The 17708-nt window shown below is 36.8% G+C and overlaps 1 protein-coding gene across 1 annotated transcript in view; it reads left to right on the forward strand.

Annotated features, from left to right (window-relative positions):
- CDK13 (cyclin dependent kinase 13) overlaps positions 1 to 17708 on the forward strand; it is a 114750-nt gene that overhangs the window by 18301 nt on the left and 78741 nt on the right. The window contains exons 3-4 of the mRNA XM_007462849.1: positions 10779 to 11438; positions 17032 to 17202. Of these exons, the coding sequence (XP_007462911.1) occupies positions 10779 to 11438; positions 17032 to 17202 (831 nt within the window). The remainder of the gene's footprint in view (positions 1 to 10778; positions 11439 to 17031; positions 17203 to 17708) is intronic.

The raw sequence follows: 17708 nt of genomic DNA on the forward strand, positions 1-17708 counted from the left end.
ATGAGAGAAACATTCTAGACCTGGCACTTTATGTGCTTTGGGATGGCTGGACAAGGTTTTGTGTGCAGTGCAAGGCTATGAAGAATTTTGATAGAGGGTAACTGAAAGATTCAGGTGGCAGTAAATTGGAAAAGGTAGAGACTCGAGGTGGGGAAACTGGTAAGGAGACTATTACACTGGGCAAAGTAAGAGATGAGGTAGGACCTCATGTGAAATAGTAGCTAAGGGGAAAAGAGCCTCGAAAATTGGAGACATGCTTGAGATATAGAATTGACAGGACTTGGAGATCAGTTGGATACGGGAGAAGGGAGGAAAGGGATCAGGTGGAATATAGAATGACTTCTGGATTTCTGCTACTTCAGTGGATACCACTGCCTGAGGATAGGGTATATTTAAGGAGAAAGGGGGTGGATTTGGAGAGGAAGCCTAATAGCTTCAGCTGTATTGTGTTGAAGGTGCATTTAGGATATTTGGGAGGGGTGGAGGATGACTTCGGGGGGTAATCAATGTTTAGGTGATAATTTAAGCCATACATACATATGAATTAAGTTATCATGGGGACGTGGGAGAATTGGTATAATGAAGAAGAGGAACCTCAAGGAGCCCTGAGAAATGGCCATAGAAGTAAAAAAACAATCAGGAAGAAAACGGTAGTGGAAGTGGTTAGAAAGTGTTTTTTAAGGGTATAGTCAACATTGTCATCATAGATATTGATATTTTTCTTTCCTTTTCCCTTTATTTTTCCTCCAGAGGTAGGTCATTGGTCACCTCAATAATTACAGTGAGGACATATAAGCCAGATTAGAGTGGTTTCAGGAGCATGTGGGGTGGATGAGAATTTGGCTGTAATTGGAAGGAGAGATAAAGATACAATATCAAGGTACCATTTATTGCTTGTTTTTTCTTGTCTGTTTTTAAAGATCTTAGAGTCTTGAGTTATTTATTTCCTCAGGGGAAATAGTGAATAGACAGCAAAAGGTTGAAGTCACAAGTAATGGAGTAGCCCTAGAGGAGCCTAGCATAGAGCATCTCATCTCCTCCTCCCTAGAGGAGCCTAGCATAGAGCATCTCAAACTATAATGGGGATTTTGTTGAAATGCAGATTCTGAATCAGAAGGTCTGGGTTGGGGCCTGAGATACAGCATTTCTCATAAACTCCTGGATGAAGCTGATGCTGCTTTGGTTTGTGGGCCAAACTCTGAAGTAAGGATCTAGAGAATATGGGATTGAAAGTATTATTACAGGAGTTAGCCTTAGATAGAAAGAGGAACACCTCTGCTCTGAGATCAGGTGGAATATAAAGTGGATAGAGATACGGATTAAATTTGCAGGCAGGGCGGAGCAACTAAGCCCATGTGCCACAGCTACTGAGCCTGCGCTCTAGAGCCCATGAGCCACAACTACTGAGCCCACATGCCACAACTATTGAAGCCCGTGCGCCTAGAGCCCCTGCTCCGCAACAAGACAAGCTACTGCAGTGAGAGGCCCGCGCACCACAACAAAGGTAGCCCCCGCTCGCCACAGCTAGAGAAAGCCCTCGCGCATGCAGCAACAAAGACTCAATGCAGCCGAAATAAATAAAAATAAAATAAAAAAAAAAAGTTTGCAGGCAGGAAACATACCCGATAACCTTTGTTTTTTTCTGTGAAAAATAAGTAAAGTGATTTTAAGAAAAGACTTTGGGAATGTTGTGAGCTTGAAGAAGGTGTGAAGGTTTGGAATAGTTACTAAAAAGAGAAGGAAAGTGAGTGAATTTGAGACATGTAATAATCACTGAAAAGTGAGGATTAGTGTGGTTATGGTGTCTGTAGAAATAATTGGGGCAAGGAGAGATTTGATTTAAAGAGATCAGTTATTTTTAAGATGATAAGGTAACCTAGAGAAGAGGTAATGAGGTCTGAAATAGAACAGTGGCCTTGAGAATAGAAGAGGAAGATGTGAATAATGGCCCCCTCAAAGATGTCCATGTGAACCTGTGATATGTTACTTTACTTGGCAAAAGGGACCTTTGTAGATTAAAATAGGGATCCTGGAGATGGAGAGATTATCCTGGATTGTAGGTCCTATGTAAACACAAGGGTCTTTGTAAAAGGAAGCAGGAAAGTCAGGGTCAGAAAAGGCCGTGTGATGATAGAAGCAGAGGGAGAGAGGAAATGTGATGATGGAAGGACCATGAACCAAAGTCAGATGATGTGGGACCATGAACCAAGGAGCGGACAGTCTTTAGAAGCTGGAAAGGGCAAGGAAACAGATTTTCTCAAGACTGTAGAAGGAACAAAGCCCTGGTGACATGTTGATCTTAGCCCAGTGAGACTGATTTTAGACTTCTGACTTCCAGAACTGTAAGATAATACGTTTGTGTTGTTTAAGCCACTAAATCTGTGGATAATTTTTTACAGCAGGCATACAAGGAATTATGGATGTAAGGGAATGTAGAGAGTTAGAATCTAAAATGAGACAGTTGATGGCATGTGGTATGGGCAGCAGAAAACTGGGAAGATTTCTAAGCTGGGTAAATGGGTAGAGGAGAGTGGTGAAATTAAAAATACAGAATGGCAGGGAGCAGATTTTAGAGGAAGGTGTTCACTTTGCATGTAAGTCTGGGTTAGATACAGATTAGTTTTGAAACAAGGGGTAAACTTAAGAGGCTGCCATAGTACTGTTAAACTTAAGAGAGCTGTTATAATACTAATGCATGGCAAATTTTACAGGAATATTTAGAGTTTTGACTGAGAGAGTGACTAAAGGGATGATTGAGAGAGACTGGTTTTTGAAAAATAATACCACGTTATATTTATATAGTGCTTGTTTTCACTTTGGGAATCATCCCCCCCCCCCCACCCCTCAGTTTGTTGAGATATATTGACAAATAAAATTGTAATATATTTCAGGTGTCAACAATGATGACTTGATATATGTATACATTGTGAGAGGCTTCTCACAATCAAGTTAACACATTCATCACCTCACATATTTACCTCTTTTTTGGGGGGGGTAAGAATACTTAAGTTCAACTCTCTTAGCAAATTACTTCTAATTATACAATACTGTGTTATCAGCTATAGTCACCATGTTATATACATTAGGTTCTTAGACCTTATTCATCTTTTTTTTTTTTAATATTTATTTATTTGGTTGCACTGGGTCTAAGTTGTGGCAGGCGGGCTCCTCAGTTGCAGCTCCAGGACTCCTTAGTTGCAGCTTTCCAGCTCCTTAGTTGCGGCATGTGGGCTACTTAGTTGTGGCACTCAAACTCTTAGTTGCAGCATGTATGTGGGGATCTAGTTCGATGCCCTGGGCTTGAAGCCAGGCCCCCTGCATTGGGAGCGTAGAGTCTTACCCACTGTGCCACCAGGGAAGTCCTGACCTTATTCATCTTAAAACTGAAATTTGTACCTTTTTACCAACCTGTCCGCATTTCCCCCACCCTCTAGCCCCTGGCAATCACCCTTCTCTTCTATCTTCCTTTGAGTTTGACTTTTTTTTTTTTTTAAGATTCCACATATAAGTGATACCACGCAGTATTTGTCTTTCCTGGCTTATTTCACGTAGCATAACACTCTCCAGGTTCATCTGTGTTGTCACAAATGGCAGGATTTCCTTCTTTGTTTAAGGCTGTGTAATATTAAACACATGCCCACATTTTCTTTATCCATTCATCTGTTCATAAACAGATTGTTTCCATATCTTGGCTCTTATGAATAGTACTGCAGTGAACATGGGGGTACAGGCATATCTTGTTTTATTGTGCTTCTCAGACACTGTGTTTTTTACAAACTGAAGGTTGTGGCAACCCTGCATTGAACAAGTCTGTTGGTGCCATTTTCCCAATAGCATTAATTTTTAAAATTAAGGTATGTACATTGTTTTTTTAGGCATAATGCTATTGCACACTTAATAGACTATAGTATGGTGTAAACATAGCTTTGTATGTGCTGGGAAACCAAAAAGTTTGTGTGACTTGCTTTATTGCAGATTTGCTTTATTGCGGTGGTATGCCTGTACAGATATTTCTTTGAGGTAGTGATTTCATATCCTCCGGATATATGCGCAGAAGTGGATTGCCAATAGTTCTATTTTTTGACTTCTAGATTCGCTTCCACATGGTTTTCTATGGTGGCTGTGTCAATTTACATTCCTAACAACAGTGTTCCAGGGTTCCCTTTTCTCTGCATTCTCACCAGCATTTGTTATCTCTTGCCTTTTGATAATAAACATTCAAGCAGGTGTGTGGAGGTGTCTCATTGTGGAATTGCATTTCCCTGATGATTAGTGATATTGAGCACCTTTTCAGGTACCAGTTAGCCATCTGGTTGTGTTGCAAAGTCTCTTCAGGTCCTTTGCCCACTTTTTTTTTTAAACGTTTTTTAAAATTAACTAATTAATTAATTTTTGGCTGTGCTGCATGGCACGTGGGATCTTAGTTCCCTGATCAGGAATTGAACCCCCTGCATTGGAAGTACAGAGTCTCAACCACTGGACCACCAGGGAAGTCCCCTTTGCCCACTTTTTAATTGGTTCATTTGCTTTTTTTGCCCTCTGAGTTGTATGAGTTCCTTGTATATTTTAAGATTTATTTATTTATTTATTTTTGGCTGCGTCCGGTCTTAGTTGCGGCATGCGGGATCTTTGTTGCATCGTGTGGGCTTCTCACTAGTTGTGGCGTGTGGGTTTTCTCTTCTCTAGTTGTGGCACACAGGCTACAGGGCACGTGGGCTCTGTAGTTGTGGCACGCGGGTTCCAGAGCATGTGGGCTCTGTAGTTTACGACACACAGGCTCTCTAGTTGAGGTGCGCGAGCTTAGTTGCCCCGCTTCATGTGGGATCCCAGCTTCCTGGCCAGGGATCGAACCCATGTCCCCTGCATTGTAAGGCGGATTCTTTACCACTGGACCACCAGGGAAATCCCCCTTGTATATTTTGGATATAAACTCCTTATCAAAAGTATTTTCTCCCATTCTATAGGTTGATTTTTTGTTTTGTTGGTGATTTCCTTTGCTGTGCATAAGTTTTTTAGTTTGATGTAGTCCCACTTGTTTATTTTTGCTTTTGATAAGCCTTTGCCAAGATCAGTATCAAAGAGTTTACCCCCTTCTTTTTCTTCTAGGAGTTTTATGGTTTCAAATCTTATGTTCAAGTCTTTAATCCATTTTGAGTTGATTTTTGTATGTGGTTTAAAATAGGGGCCCGGTCTTATTCTTTTGCGTATGGCTATCCAGCTTTTCTGATGCCATTTATTGAAGAGATCGTCCTTTCCTCATTGTATATTCTTGACTCCTTTGTAGAAAATTAATTGGCCATATGTGCATGGGCTTATTTCTGGACTTCAGTTTGTTCCATTGGTCCATGTCTCATACTGTTTTAATTACTGTAACTTTGTAATATAGTTTGAAATCAGAAAGTTGATGCCTCTAGCTCTGTTCTTCTTTTTCAAGATTGCTCTTGCTGTTCAGGGTCTTTTGTGGTTCCATATGATTTTTAGGGTTTTTTCCTATTTTTGTGAAAAATGCCATTGGAATTTTGATAGGGATTCCATTGAATTTGTAGATTACTTTGGGTAGTATGGACATTTAAATAATTCTTCCAATTCATGAGCATGGAATATCATTCTGTATATTTCTTTTTCAGTTTCTTTCATCTCCTTGGTTAAATTTATTCCGAAGTACTTTATTCTTTTTGATACTATTATAAATGGGATTGTTTTCTTATTTTGTCTTTCCAACAGTTTGTCATTAGTGTATAGAAACACAACTGATTTTTTTATACTGATTTTGTATCCTGTAACTTTACTGAAATTGTTTATTCTAACAGGTGTTTGGTGGAGTCTTTAAAGGGTTTTCTGTCTGTAAGTTCATGTCGTCTGCAAACAAAGAACATTTTCCTTTTCACTTTTTGATTTTGATGCCTTTTATTTTTTTTTCTTGCCTAATTGCTCTGTCTAGGACTTCCAATACTGTGTTAGATAAAAGTGGTAAGAGTGGGCATCATTATCTTATTCCTGATCTTAAAGAAAAGTTTTCAGTTTTTCACTGTTGAGTATAATATTAGCTGTGGGCTTGTCATATATAGGGTTTATTGTGTTGAGGTGTGTTCCTTCTGTGCCCAATCTGTTTAGTTTTTATTTTTAGTTATTTTATTAAAATTTTTTTTATTGGAGTATAGTTGATTTACAATGTTGTGTTAGTTTCTACTGTACAGAAAAATGAATCAGTTATACATACACATATATCTACTGTTTTTTAGATTCTTTTCCCATATAGGTCATTACAGAGTATTGAATAGAGTTCCCTGTGCTATACAGGAGGTCCTTATTAGTTACCTGTTTTATATATATTAGTGTGTATATGTCAGTCCCAATCTCCCAATTTATCCCTTCCCCCCTTTCTCCTCTAGTAACCATATGTTTCGTTTTTATAGTGAAAGGATGTTGAATTTTATCAAACGCTTTTTCTGCATCTGTTGAGATACTCATATGATTTTTATCCTTCATTTTATTAATGTGGTATATCACATTTATTGATTTGCGTATGTTGAACCATCCTTGCATGGGAATCACTTTCATACCTTTATGGGGGCTTAACAACAAGTTTTTGAATGGACATAGCTACTATTAACATGTGAAATAAGCAGGGTAGAAAAATTAGGCTAAAAAATATTGTGAATAGTGACTACCATAGGAGACATCACGTGCATTGAACGTTTCCACCATCCCAGAAAGTTCTATTGGATACTGCTGTTACATATTATTTTATATAATGAGGGGTTGACTATTATTATAGTAAAAATTTTAAGAATCAGTGTTTGCTAATTAGGCACAATTGCAGAAGACCTGGACTCTTGGAGAAATTGTGTGATATAGTCGAGTGAACAGTACACCATGCTCTCTCTCTAAGGAACACTAACCGAATTAACAGTGAGCACTAACCACTTGGGTTTTAGATACTGGATTTTTTATCCTGGTTCTGCTTTTTTTTTTTTTAAAATAAATTTATCTATTTTATTTTATTATTTATATTTGGCTGCATTGGGTTTTCATTGCTGTGCGCAGGCTTTCTCTAGTTGCGGCGAGTGGTGGGTACTCTTCGTTGTGCTGCGCAGGCTTGTCATTGTGGTGGCTTCTCTTGTTGCGGAGCATGGGCTGTAGATGTGCCGGCTTCAGTAGTTGTGGCACGCGGGCTCGGTAGTTGTGGCACATGGGCTCGGTAGTTGTGGCACACAGGCTTAGTTGCTCTGTGGCATGTGGGATCTTCCGGGACCACGGCTCGAATCCGTGTCCCCTGCATTGGCAGGTGGATTCTTAACCACTGTGCCACCAGGGAAGCCTCCTGGTTCTGCTTTGAGTTGTATGAATTTGCGAAAGCTTCTAAAAAGATTCTGTAATTTCTTTTTTTTTTTTTAATTAAAAATTTTATTTATTTATTTATGGCCGTGTTGGATCTTTGTTGCTGTGCACGGGCTTTCTCTAGTTGTGGCGAGTGGGAGCTACTCTTCATTGCGGTGTGTGGGCTTCTCATTGTGGTGGCTTCTCTTGTTGCGGAACACGGGCTCTAGGCGTGCGGGCTTCAGTAGTTGTGGCATGCAGCTGCAGTAGTTGTGGCTCGCGGGCTCTAGAGTGCAGGCTCAGTAGTTGTGGCGCATGGGCTTAGTTGCTCCGCAGCATGTGGGATCTTCCTGGGCCAGGGCTTGAACCTGTGTGCCCTGCATTGGCAGGCAGATTCTTAACCACTGCACCACCAGGGAAGCCCCGTGATTCTGTAACATCTTAAAAACATTAAAAACGAACAAGAAACAGCTAATATATGGTCACTGTAAATTTTACAGCACAGAAATATTAGAAAAAACATTTGTAAAAAGAAGAAAAATCTTACCTATAAAACAAGGATGTGCTATCTACTATCCATTTAAGTTCTTTTTATAAGACATGACGTAATTCATTATGTAGTCTTAGAGATCCACTTCTCTCTTACTCTCATAACTTTGTATGGCTGAAGTGTTAGATCATTAGTAAAAATAACCTAAACTTGGGCTTCCTTGGTGGCGCAGTGGTTGAGAGTCCGCCTGCCGATGCAGGGGACACGGGTTCGTGCCCCGGTCCGGGAAGATCCCACATACCGCGGAGCGGCTGGGCCCGTGAGCCATGGCCGCTGAGCCTGCGCGTCTGGAGCTTGTGCTCCGCAACGGGAGAGGCCACAACAGTGAGAGGCCCGCGTACTGAAAAAAAAAAAAAAAAAAAATAACCTAAACTTGAGTTTTGTGTTTTTATTTAATTTTAGATTCCCAAAATATGTTTGTTATAAATAGTAAATATGTAATTGAAATTGATTAGCAAATATGCAATACCTGAGAGAATACAAGTTTACTAGGGCAGGAAATTTGAAAAGTTAAGGAACTTTTGAAGAGGGATAGAAAAATTGGAGAAGAATGGAGTGTGTGTCTAGAAGAATTTCAGTTGGTTTAGGGATCAAATACCATAAAAATGTCATTTCTGAAATATGTATTTTATAGGTCAAAATTTTTGTCTTTACTGATAACTTTCTTATCTAGATTCTGTGCAGAAGAGAATAAGAATTTAATAGGCCAGAGGGGTTACTTGTGTTGGGATTTTATCTTTTTATCTGTTTTCTTAAGTAAAGTTTACTGATTATAAGTTTCTTAGTTAAATATAATTTCTGTGTCTGTATGAAGCTGATGACCAGAATCTTGCTAGTGTGGGAAAGTTAATTTAAGAAAAGTTCTGTGCTGTTATCTCTGATGAGACGAGTCTCTTTGCTTTCTCCTGCTGTGATCAGGGGATAGAAACTTGACATAGCAGTCTTATTTTGAGGTCCAAGATTCTGAAGGCAAAGGAAATTAAAAGTGTGGCCAAGTGTTTCATATTATGACACTTTTTGTTCCTATATTAAAGTTATCCAAGATATTTTATAACCAACTTATTACTTTATATTTAGCTAAACATTTCCTCTCATTTCCATGAATAGTTGTAAGCTCATTGATGATTTTAATGATTGGTGTATATGAATATTTGTTAAGCAAGTATTAGATTAAAATGTTTACTAAACCAGTGTTCCTGTTAACCTAAAATAATGTTACATAAATACTTTATGTAAAGTATGGGGTTTGAAACACTAGCTCAGTGCTGAACACTGATTGGCCCTACGTACATTTTGAAATGTTTCTGAAAGAATAAGGGAGAAGTTGAATTTGTATTTGATTTTATCCTAAATCTAACCATCATTTGTCTTCATACTAGAATTGTAAAATGTATTGGATAATGTATATGTATATGTTACATAATATATTAATGCCAAATATAAACAAAAATTTCTAGTTCTTCCTTTTCTCTTCCCACTTTAATTATGGGTTCTTAGGAATTTCTTTGCTTCATTTACCAAATCCCTATACAAAATTTCAATAAGAACTATCTCCATGGTAGTGTGTTAATGTGTTGAATGTGACTCTGCCTACTTTAGAATCAAAAGATCTGGGTTTAAGACCTGGCATACAGTTAGGTTCTAGAAGGTAACAGAATCCAGCTCAGATGGTTTAAGAAACTTTAATGGAGGACTACAGAGATAGGGGTGGATTGAGAAAACTGACAAGGGATGTTTTCGTTAGTTACAGAGGGAAGCTCGAAGGGGCAAGGAAAATATAGTGTTATTAGAGCCTGGTGAGAGCTGTGGAGAAGGCAGTGCCTGACAGGAGCCATGGTGGTAGAGGGACAGAGCTTCTGCCACAAAATGTGACCAATAGGAAGGAGGGAGCTGGAAAGAAATAATCCAGCTTTTCGCTGCCTTCTGATCTGCCAGTGATGGATAGCACTGGAACCCCGAAGATGCATCTGTTGAGGTCAGCCTCCTTTGGGCACAGGGTAGGGCAGAAGAGTATTGGAGGGATGGGGTAAGATAATAACCAGTACAACTACTAATGAGATGGGGATTTGACTTCAGGTAATATTTTATATTCAAGTTTTATCTACAAACTGCAGATACTTTACTGGGGTTGATGTGAGCATTAAGTGAGCCATATCAAATATGTCAGAGTACTTTAATAGTGCCTTGGTCTTATATTTTTTTAAAGTTTTGATAAGGTGTGGATTTGAAAAGCTCAGCTTCATTTCTGTTGGTGCTGTGCTGCATTTGTTCATAGAAACTTTCGTTGCCACCATACTTTTGAATATACGTTAATTTTTGTGTTTTCCAGTGATTTTTGAGAAGTGACATGAACAGTCATTGTTAGATAGTTCCCAAGATTTAGACTTTTTCTTACTGCCTAATGACAGGTTTTGTTTTTTTCACTCTTGGTGTAGACAGAGCACTACTTACTCCTGAACTTATGCATGGGGGGCTTTTGAGTTGTAGAAATTGTCTCCCTGGTAAAAGTTTGGTCAGACTTCACCCTGCTACTTCTACCATCGGTGTTGTCCTTGTTGACTGCTTCTGTTTTCTTGAGACAGCAGTAATGCCTTGTCATAGCTTTTCCTCCTAATTCTTACAGTATTTCTTTTCATAGAGATCTACTTTCATCCAGCCTCATCTTTGGGCATTTGTAGGCCAGACTGAGATCAAGCATTGAGTCTATTTTCAGGAAAAGTATAGCCAGCAGATAATATTCTACTTAAAAGCACTTTCTGCTTTTTAAAAATTCTCTCACAAAAACTATATTATGATTTTGAAATTAAGTAATTTCTATTTCATTTCACAGCCTCAAGTTAGGAGTTTTTGTACACTTCAAACTGAACTTTTCTGAGTTACTGACTAAATCTTAATTATTTTCCACCAGACGGTCTGCCAAATCCCGAAGCAGAAGCCCATATTCATCTAGGCATTCAAGATCTCGTAGCAGGCACAGATTGTCTAGATCCAGAAGTCGTCATTCTAGCATTTCTCCTAGCACACTAACTCTGAAGAGTAGCCTGGCAGCTGAATTGAACAAGAATAAAAAAGCACGCGCTGCAGAGGCAGCACGAGCTGCAGAGGCAGCGAAAGCTGCAGAAGCAGCTAAGGCTGCTGAGGCCGCTGCCAAAGCTGCCAAAGCTTCAAACACTTCTACACCTACCAAGGGGAACACAGAAACTGGTGCCAGTGCATCACAAACCAACCACGTGAAGGATGTGAAGAAACTTAAAATTGAGCATGCACCTTCTCCCTCAAGCAGTGGAACTTTAAAAAATGACAAGGCAAAAACAAAGCCACCTCTTCAGGTAACAAAGGTGGATAATAATTTGATTGTAGATAAAGCCACCAAGAAAGCAGTTGTAGTTGGAAAGGAGGGTAAATCTGCTGTTACAAAGGAGGAGCCAGTATCTCTTAAAGAGAAAACCAAACCACTTACACCAAGCATAGGAGCCAAGGAGAAGGAGCAACATGTGGCTTTAGTGACCTCTACCTTACCACCCTTACCTTTGCCTCCCATGCTGCCTGAAGATAAAGATGCTGATAGGTAAGTGCAAAAAATTTTGTCAGTGACTGTTTAAAGAAAAATTTAAGTTTGAAATGAGAAATTATTTGACCCCCACCAAAAAAATTTTATAAATGACTGTTAGTAAGTGAATTAATTTTCTTTATTGTGTACAACTTAAAATGAAGCACATGGCTTGTAGGATGACAAAATTATAGCTTATGCTAAGAATTCCAGGTAAAAATTGCCATTGTCATGGGATACAATGTATGTTTCAGCTTGAGCTTGAGAATTAGAAATGTTGGTATTTTCTTTGGTTGAGTATTCCTTGGTGATACTACCGGAGACAGGACATTTTATGAGAGAGTCTGTCCTGGTTGATAATAGCGTGTATCTTGGTTATTCTAAGTGTTTTCAGTGGCCTTATAAATTTATTACTTTAGGTGGCTTTACGAATACATCACTTTTTAGTGTTTTATTGACTTAATTTTTTGCAATTAGAGATTAATTACATATTACAGAAATGTGTTTATGCTTTTATGCTTTCCTTTAAATTGTTTACACATTTCTGCTGTGAATGTTGGGGGTGTGGCTTGTACTTTATTTTGAAAAAGAGGATGAAGGTAAGGGTAAATATAAATGCAGTTCTAAGAATGTTTCTCAAATGTATGCTAGGATAGAAGCTTTATGCTGTTGTGTGATATTTGCCAGTTGACTTAACCTTTTTCATTCTTTTATGAAGAAATTATAGCTGTTCCCCTCCCCTTCCCCTTTTTGTTAAAAAGCAACTATATGGTCAGTTTTCCTAGCTGACATCTGAGAATTTGAAAACAAGTGGATAGAAATTCCATGTGGGCAGGTCTTTCAAGTGCTCACTTTGGCTAGCATTATGACAATTTTATAATTTCGAACAAACAGAAAATAAAGTATTGAATATAATTTCTGTGTTTCATGCCCTCTGAGGCATCTCTTTTCTACAATCAAAAATGTTGCTGAGGGACCCCATCCAATTTGATCAGGTGTTATCCAGTTATACTATTCTAATTGTGGTATTTGCAGGTTTGACTGTTCTCTAGGAACACCAAAGGGTCATAAGAGTAGTGATTTGTAATTTTGATGAGTCCTGGAATGGGCTGTCCAGGACAGAGAGGCATGAGTGCAGAATTGAGTCACTTCATTGGTGAGAATAAGCCAGTTGCTGAGAATCTAGTGATTCTGGACCAGTGAGACTGGTTGTTCTCTATTTTATTTTTCATATGTGCTTCAGGGGTAAATTTTTAGTGGTGATGTTTTTAAGAATTCGGGATGTGCCCAGGTGACTGCTTATTAAGGAGGATATTCTTTGTGCATTTGTTTTTAACAAGATGGTGGCACATTTCATACTTGGCCATTAACAAAATTTTTTTGACCCACCTTCTTTTCTGTCTTTTCTCTTTTATTGTGTCTTTGCTCTTTTTGCTTTGAAAGTGTTTGTATGTTTCAAGCATACTGAAGTTTTTTAAGACTCCTGAGTACTACTACTGACATGTGCGGCCAAAGATTGATTCAACATCACTTATAGCCACTCTTCTTTTTTTTTTAAATTTTATTATATGTATATATTTTTAACATCTTTATTGGAGTATAATTGCTTTACAATGATGTGTCAGTTTCTGCTTTATAACAAAGTGAATCAGCTATACATATACATATATCCCCATATCTCCTCCCTCTTGCGTCTTCCTCCCTCCCTCCCTATCCCACCCCTCTAGGTGGTCACAAACCACCGAGCTGATCTCCCTGTGCTATGTGGCTGCTTCCCACTAGCCATCTATTTTACATTTGTTAGTGTATATATGTCCATGCCACTCTCTCACTTTGTCCCAGCTTACCCTTCCCCCTCCCCGTGTCCTCAAGTCCATTCTCTACGTCTGCATCTCTATTCCTGTCCTACCCTTAGGTTCATCAGAAGCATTTTTTTTTTCTTTTTTAGATTCCATATATATGTGTTGGCATACGATATTTGCTTTTCTCTTTCTGACTTACTTCACTCTGTATGACAGACTCTCGGTCCATCCACCTCGCTACAAATAACTCAATTTCATTTCTTTTTATGGCTGAGTAATATTCCATTGTATATATGTGCCACATCTTCTTTATCCATTCCTCTGTCAGTGGACACTTACTTTGCTTCCATGTCCTCTCTTGTAAATAAAGCTGCAATGAACGTTGAGACACTCTTCTTTTTGATGCTCCAAATTTGATTGTCTGAAATTTGGCCAGTGGGAACTCCTTTATGCTAACTCCTTTGTCCTTTTGATATGACTAATTTTATTTTTGAGTGCTTCCTTGCTTCCTAGCCAAACAATATCTTTTAGGCTCACTTTGAACTTTGCTTCTCTCCCAGCCCTGGAATCCATTACTCTCCGAAAATCATAAGATAGACTGTTAACTATATGTTTACATGTAATAAATCATTTTTTAAAAAATTAGGATCATACCATGCACAATATTCCTTCACTTCTTTTTTTTTTAAATTTAATGTGTTGGAGATCTTTCCAGGTTGGTAGAGATAGGTTCAATATTCCTATACATGGAAGTGGATGCATCACTCTCTTATTAACTATTCTGTTGATTAATGGATACTTAGATTTATAATTGTTTGCTATTAAATTCTCCTTATACATTAATATTTTATGTACATGTGAGCAATTTTTATAGGATAGTTGTGAGGTCAAAGTATCCACATTTAAAAATTTGATGGAAACTGCCAAATTGTATCTTAGTAAGATTGTGTACCAATTTATGCACCCAAGTGTATGAAATTGCTTCAACTAACACTAAATATTGCCAATTTTGAAATGTTGGAAACCTTTAAAATATGTGATTAATTTTGCATTTTTCTGGTTATTGAGATATAGCATCTTTCTAAACACTTGTTGGCTTTATTTTTCAGTGAATTGCTTGTTCATGTTTTATACTGATTTTTCCTTAAGATTATTATCTTTTTTCTAATTGATTTATAGGTACTGCTTATGTTAGGGATCTTGACCTGTGCCTCTCACAGTCTGTTGCTTGTCTTTGAGACTTATTTTTGTTTTTGGCTACATGGGTGTTTTCCATTTTGAAAGTAGTTGGATCTATAATTTTTCCTTTAAAACTTACAGGTTTAAAACATATTTAAAGGTTAACTCACATCTCACAGAAATTTGTTTTTGGTTATTATATGTACAAGAAAGACATGGTCTGATTGTGTGCTCTTTCGCATCACCCCTGGACTAATAAGATCAGTTGTTGCTAATGTCATTTACTGAATAATCTATCTCACTGATTTGTGGTGCCATATATAAAAATTCTTATAGATAACTGTGTGTTTCTGGACTCTATTTTCTATTAACATATTTTATTATTTCTTTGCCAATACTTTTTTGTTTTAACTTCTTAGGTGCATAGTATGTTGGCTCTCAAAGTCAGATTTCTATTATAGAAGTAGGCAGGTAATGTAAAAGTAAAGGGATGGAGTAAATTACTGGTTAGTGAATAACGCGGCCATTCAGCCTCAACTTCAACACTGCTATAAATGAAGTTGGGCCCAGTGTTGGCATTTTTTGCCTTTATTCTTAGATTTTATGATCATTTGGCTTGTCTTGCTTGATTTTTGTTTGGGACTTGGTTAAATGCAATGATTAATTTGGACACTAACAGATATACAGGATTACAGTTTCCCATATGAAAACATCATTTCTTTTCATTCATTCTGGTCTAGTTTTATGTTCATCAGCCATATGTTTTAATTTTCCTCTCTTGGTCTTATACATTTCTGGTTAAGGCATTTTGTTGTTTGTTGTTTCTGTAGTATCTGGAGACTTTTAAAAACTCATCACATAACCCTATTTGGTTATTGCAGGTATTCAGTGAAAATATAATGTTTTTAATTATATGGTGTTATTTTTGGAAACTAATATTTCATTTCTCTTAAGTCTGGGAGCCTTGCTGAATTTGGTAGTTCATATAATGATATATTTGAATATAAGCAGTCTTTTAAATGTTAAATTATAAGTAAAATTAAGACTTCTAGTCTCCCCTCCCCCCCATTGATCTGAATTTTTGGACAAATGCAAATTTTGGACTGAGGTCTAATTACAAGTTAGAGACTACAGCTCTCTAAATAAATTATTTTAAATAGAATTATTTTCAGACAGAGTTCAAGTGGTACCTTTTCTAGAAAGAAGCTTTTACTGTCTTTCAGTCCTGAGTTAGCTACCCTTTAGTACCATATTACTCTGGAAATTAGTCTGTACAGTACTTTATCCTGCTGCTTTCTGATGTCCTCCAAAAGACTGTAACCTCCTTTCTGAGAGGAACTGTATGTATCTTAATGTATTTGTGAATTGTTTTGTTGTTAAACTATAGTGCCTATGTAATACCTAGCACATAGATGTGTATAATGAATATTTGTTGAATGGAGGGACATGAAAATTGAAAAGTGGGCTATATGACACCATTACTATAAAAATACAACTGCAATCCAATTTCCTTTTGAGCTTGTTTTCCCTATTAAAGATTACTTTCTAGTAACATGGGGTTGTGAAGGAAAGTCACAATTTTATTGATAAATAGTTTTTATCAGATGGTATTAAAAGACCGTATATTGTACAATAATATTAAAGTCCAACATGAGTAGGAGAAGTTATAATTAAAATGAAATGATTTATATTGTTAACATCATTAGTAGTTTCTGACCACAGCAGTGTAGTTTCACTAAAGTTTTTAATTCTGGGACTCATAACTGCTATGAAAGTATGTGAAGTCCAAATTTTATTATCATTGTAATATTCTCTTTCAACATGTTATATTGTTAAACAGATTTTGTAGTGTCTGGGAGGTTTAAAATAATCAATTACCAGGTTAAGGTATAGTTTAAAAAATCAGAGCTTCAAAAAAGTATAAAACTAACTGAGCTTAATTTTCACCTGTAATTCTGATAAGCTAGAGCCTTAAAAATTTTTTTAAAGAATCATTGTCCAATTCAGGAAAAATTAATTCTGAAAAGGGATGAAGCTAAATTTGTTCTTTGTAGTTATTTAAATGGGCCAGGTAAATAATAGCATGTGGTTTATTTATTTCTTAAAACAAAATAGCTTTTTGTCTGTCTACCAGAATCAAACCAAATGCTATTATAAAACTAATGAATTTTCCCATAAAGCATGACTAGTTGACTTTCAGTTTTAATTTACAGTTTTATAGTAATTCTATATCTTTTTAAAAAATAGACTATTTTTTAGAACAGTTTTAGATTTACAAAAAAGTTATAATGGTATTACAGAGGGTTCCCATATACCCTCCACTCAGTTTCTTCATTATTAACATCTAGCATTATTAGTATGGTACATTTGTTAAAATTAGTGAACCAGTATTGATACATTATTAGTAACTGAAGTCCATACTTTGTTCAGATTTCCTTAGTTTTTATCTAATTCTGTATCATTTTTGCCCCCAAATTTTATATTTTTGCAGTTGAATATAGTATATTATTTTAGCTGGAAAGTAAAGAAACTCAGTTTAGTCTTTTGCCATTGTGTGCTATATAAATGCATTTTTATTTCTCAATGAAATAAATTTTTGTGTTTTATTTGTCTGACTCCTTTCTTTTTAGCTTACGAGGAAATATTTCAGTAAAAGCAGTTAAAAAAGAAGTAGAAAAGAAACTACGATGTTTACTTGCTGATTTACCACTGCCCCCTGAGCTACCAGGAGGAGATGATCTCTCAAAGAGTCCAGAGGAAAAGAAAACAGCAACACAGTTACATAGTAAAAGGAGGCCTAAGTATGTGCTTGCTTTCTACCTGCTCTTAAATTGGCCAGAGATGATTCTGGATCATCATAAAATCATAAAGTCTAAAATTAAGATTTAAAATAATAAAAAGTGTATTCTTTCAACTTAAGTATATGAATAACTTTTATTGGAGCTTTGAAAAAAAATTTTTTTCATAATTGCCTGAGTACTTATTCAAAATGACTAATAAAACCAAATTAAATTTTCCCTTTCAGTTTGTAATGTATTAATTTCTTGGGATATTATATATGTTGAAGAAAATTTCTATAATTAAGATATTTAAAAAACAGATATTGAAATTGGGCAAGGTGGAAATCAGCATTCAGTGAGCCCAGACAAAATTAGTAATGGGCAAGCTGCTATGTTTTCCTTTGCTTTTAGCTCCATTTGCTCCCATAACTAAATGCATTCTTGATTTTGCAAGAGGTGGAGTGGAAGAAGGTTTGAAATCTGTATCCTAAATTAGCTTCAAGTAAGTGCCTAGAGATAACTCTTTC

Source organism: Lipotes vexillifer, unplaced genomic scaffold (assembly GCF_000442215.2).
Source record: "Lipotes vexillifer unplaced genomic scaffold, Lipotes_vexillifer_v1.1 scaffold548, whole genome shotgun sequence".
Classification (NCBI taxonomy): domain Eukaryota; kingdom Metazoa; phylum Chordata; class Mammalia; order Artiodactyla; family Lipotidae; genus Lipotes; species Lipotes vexillifer.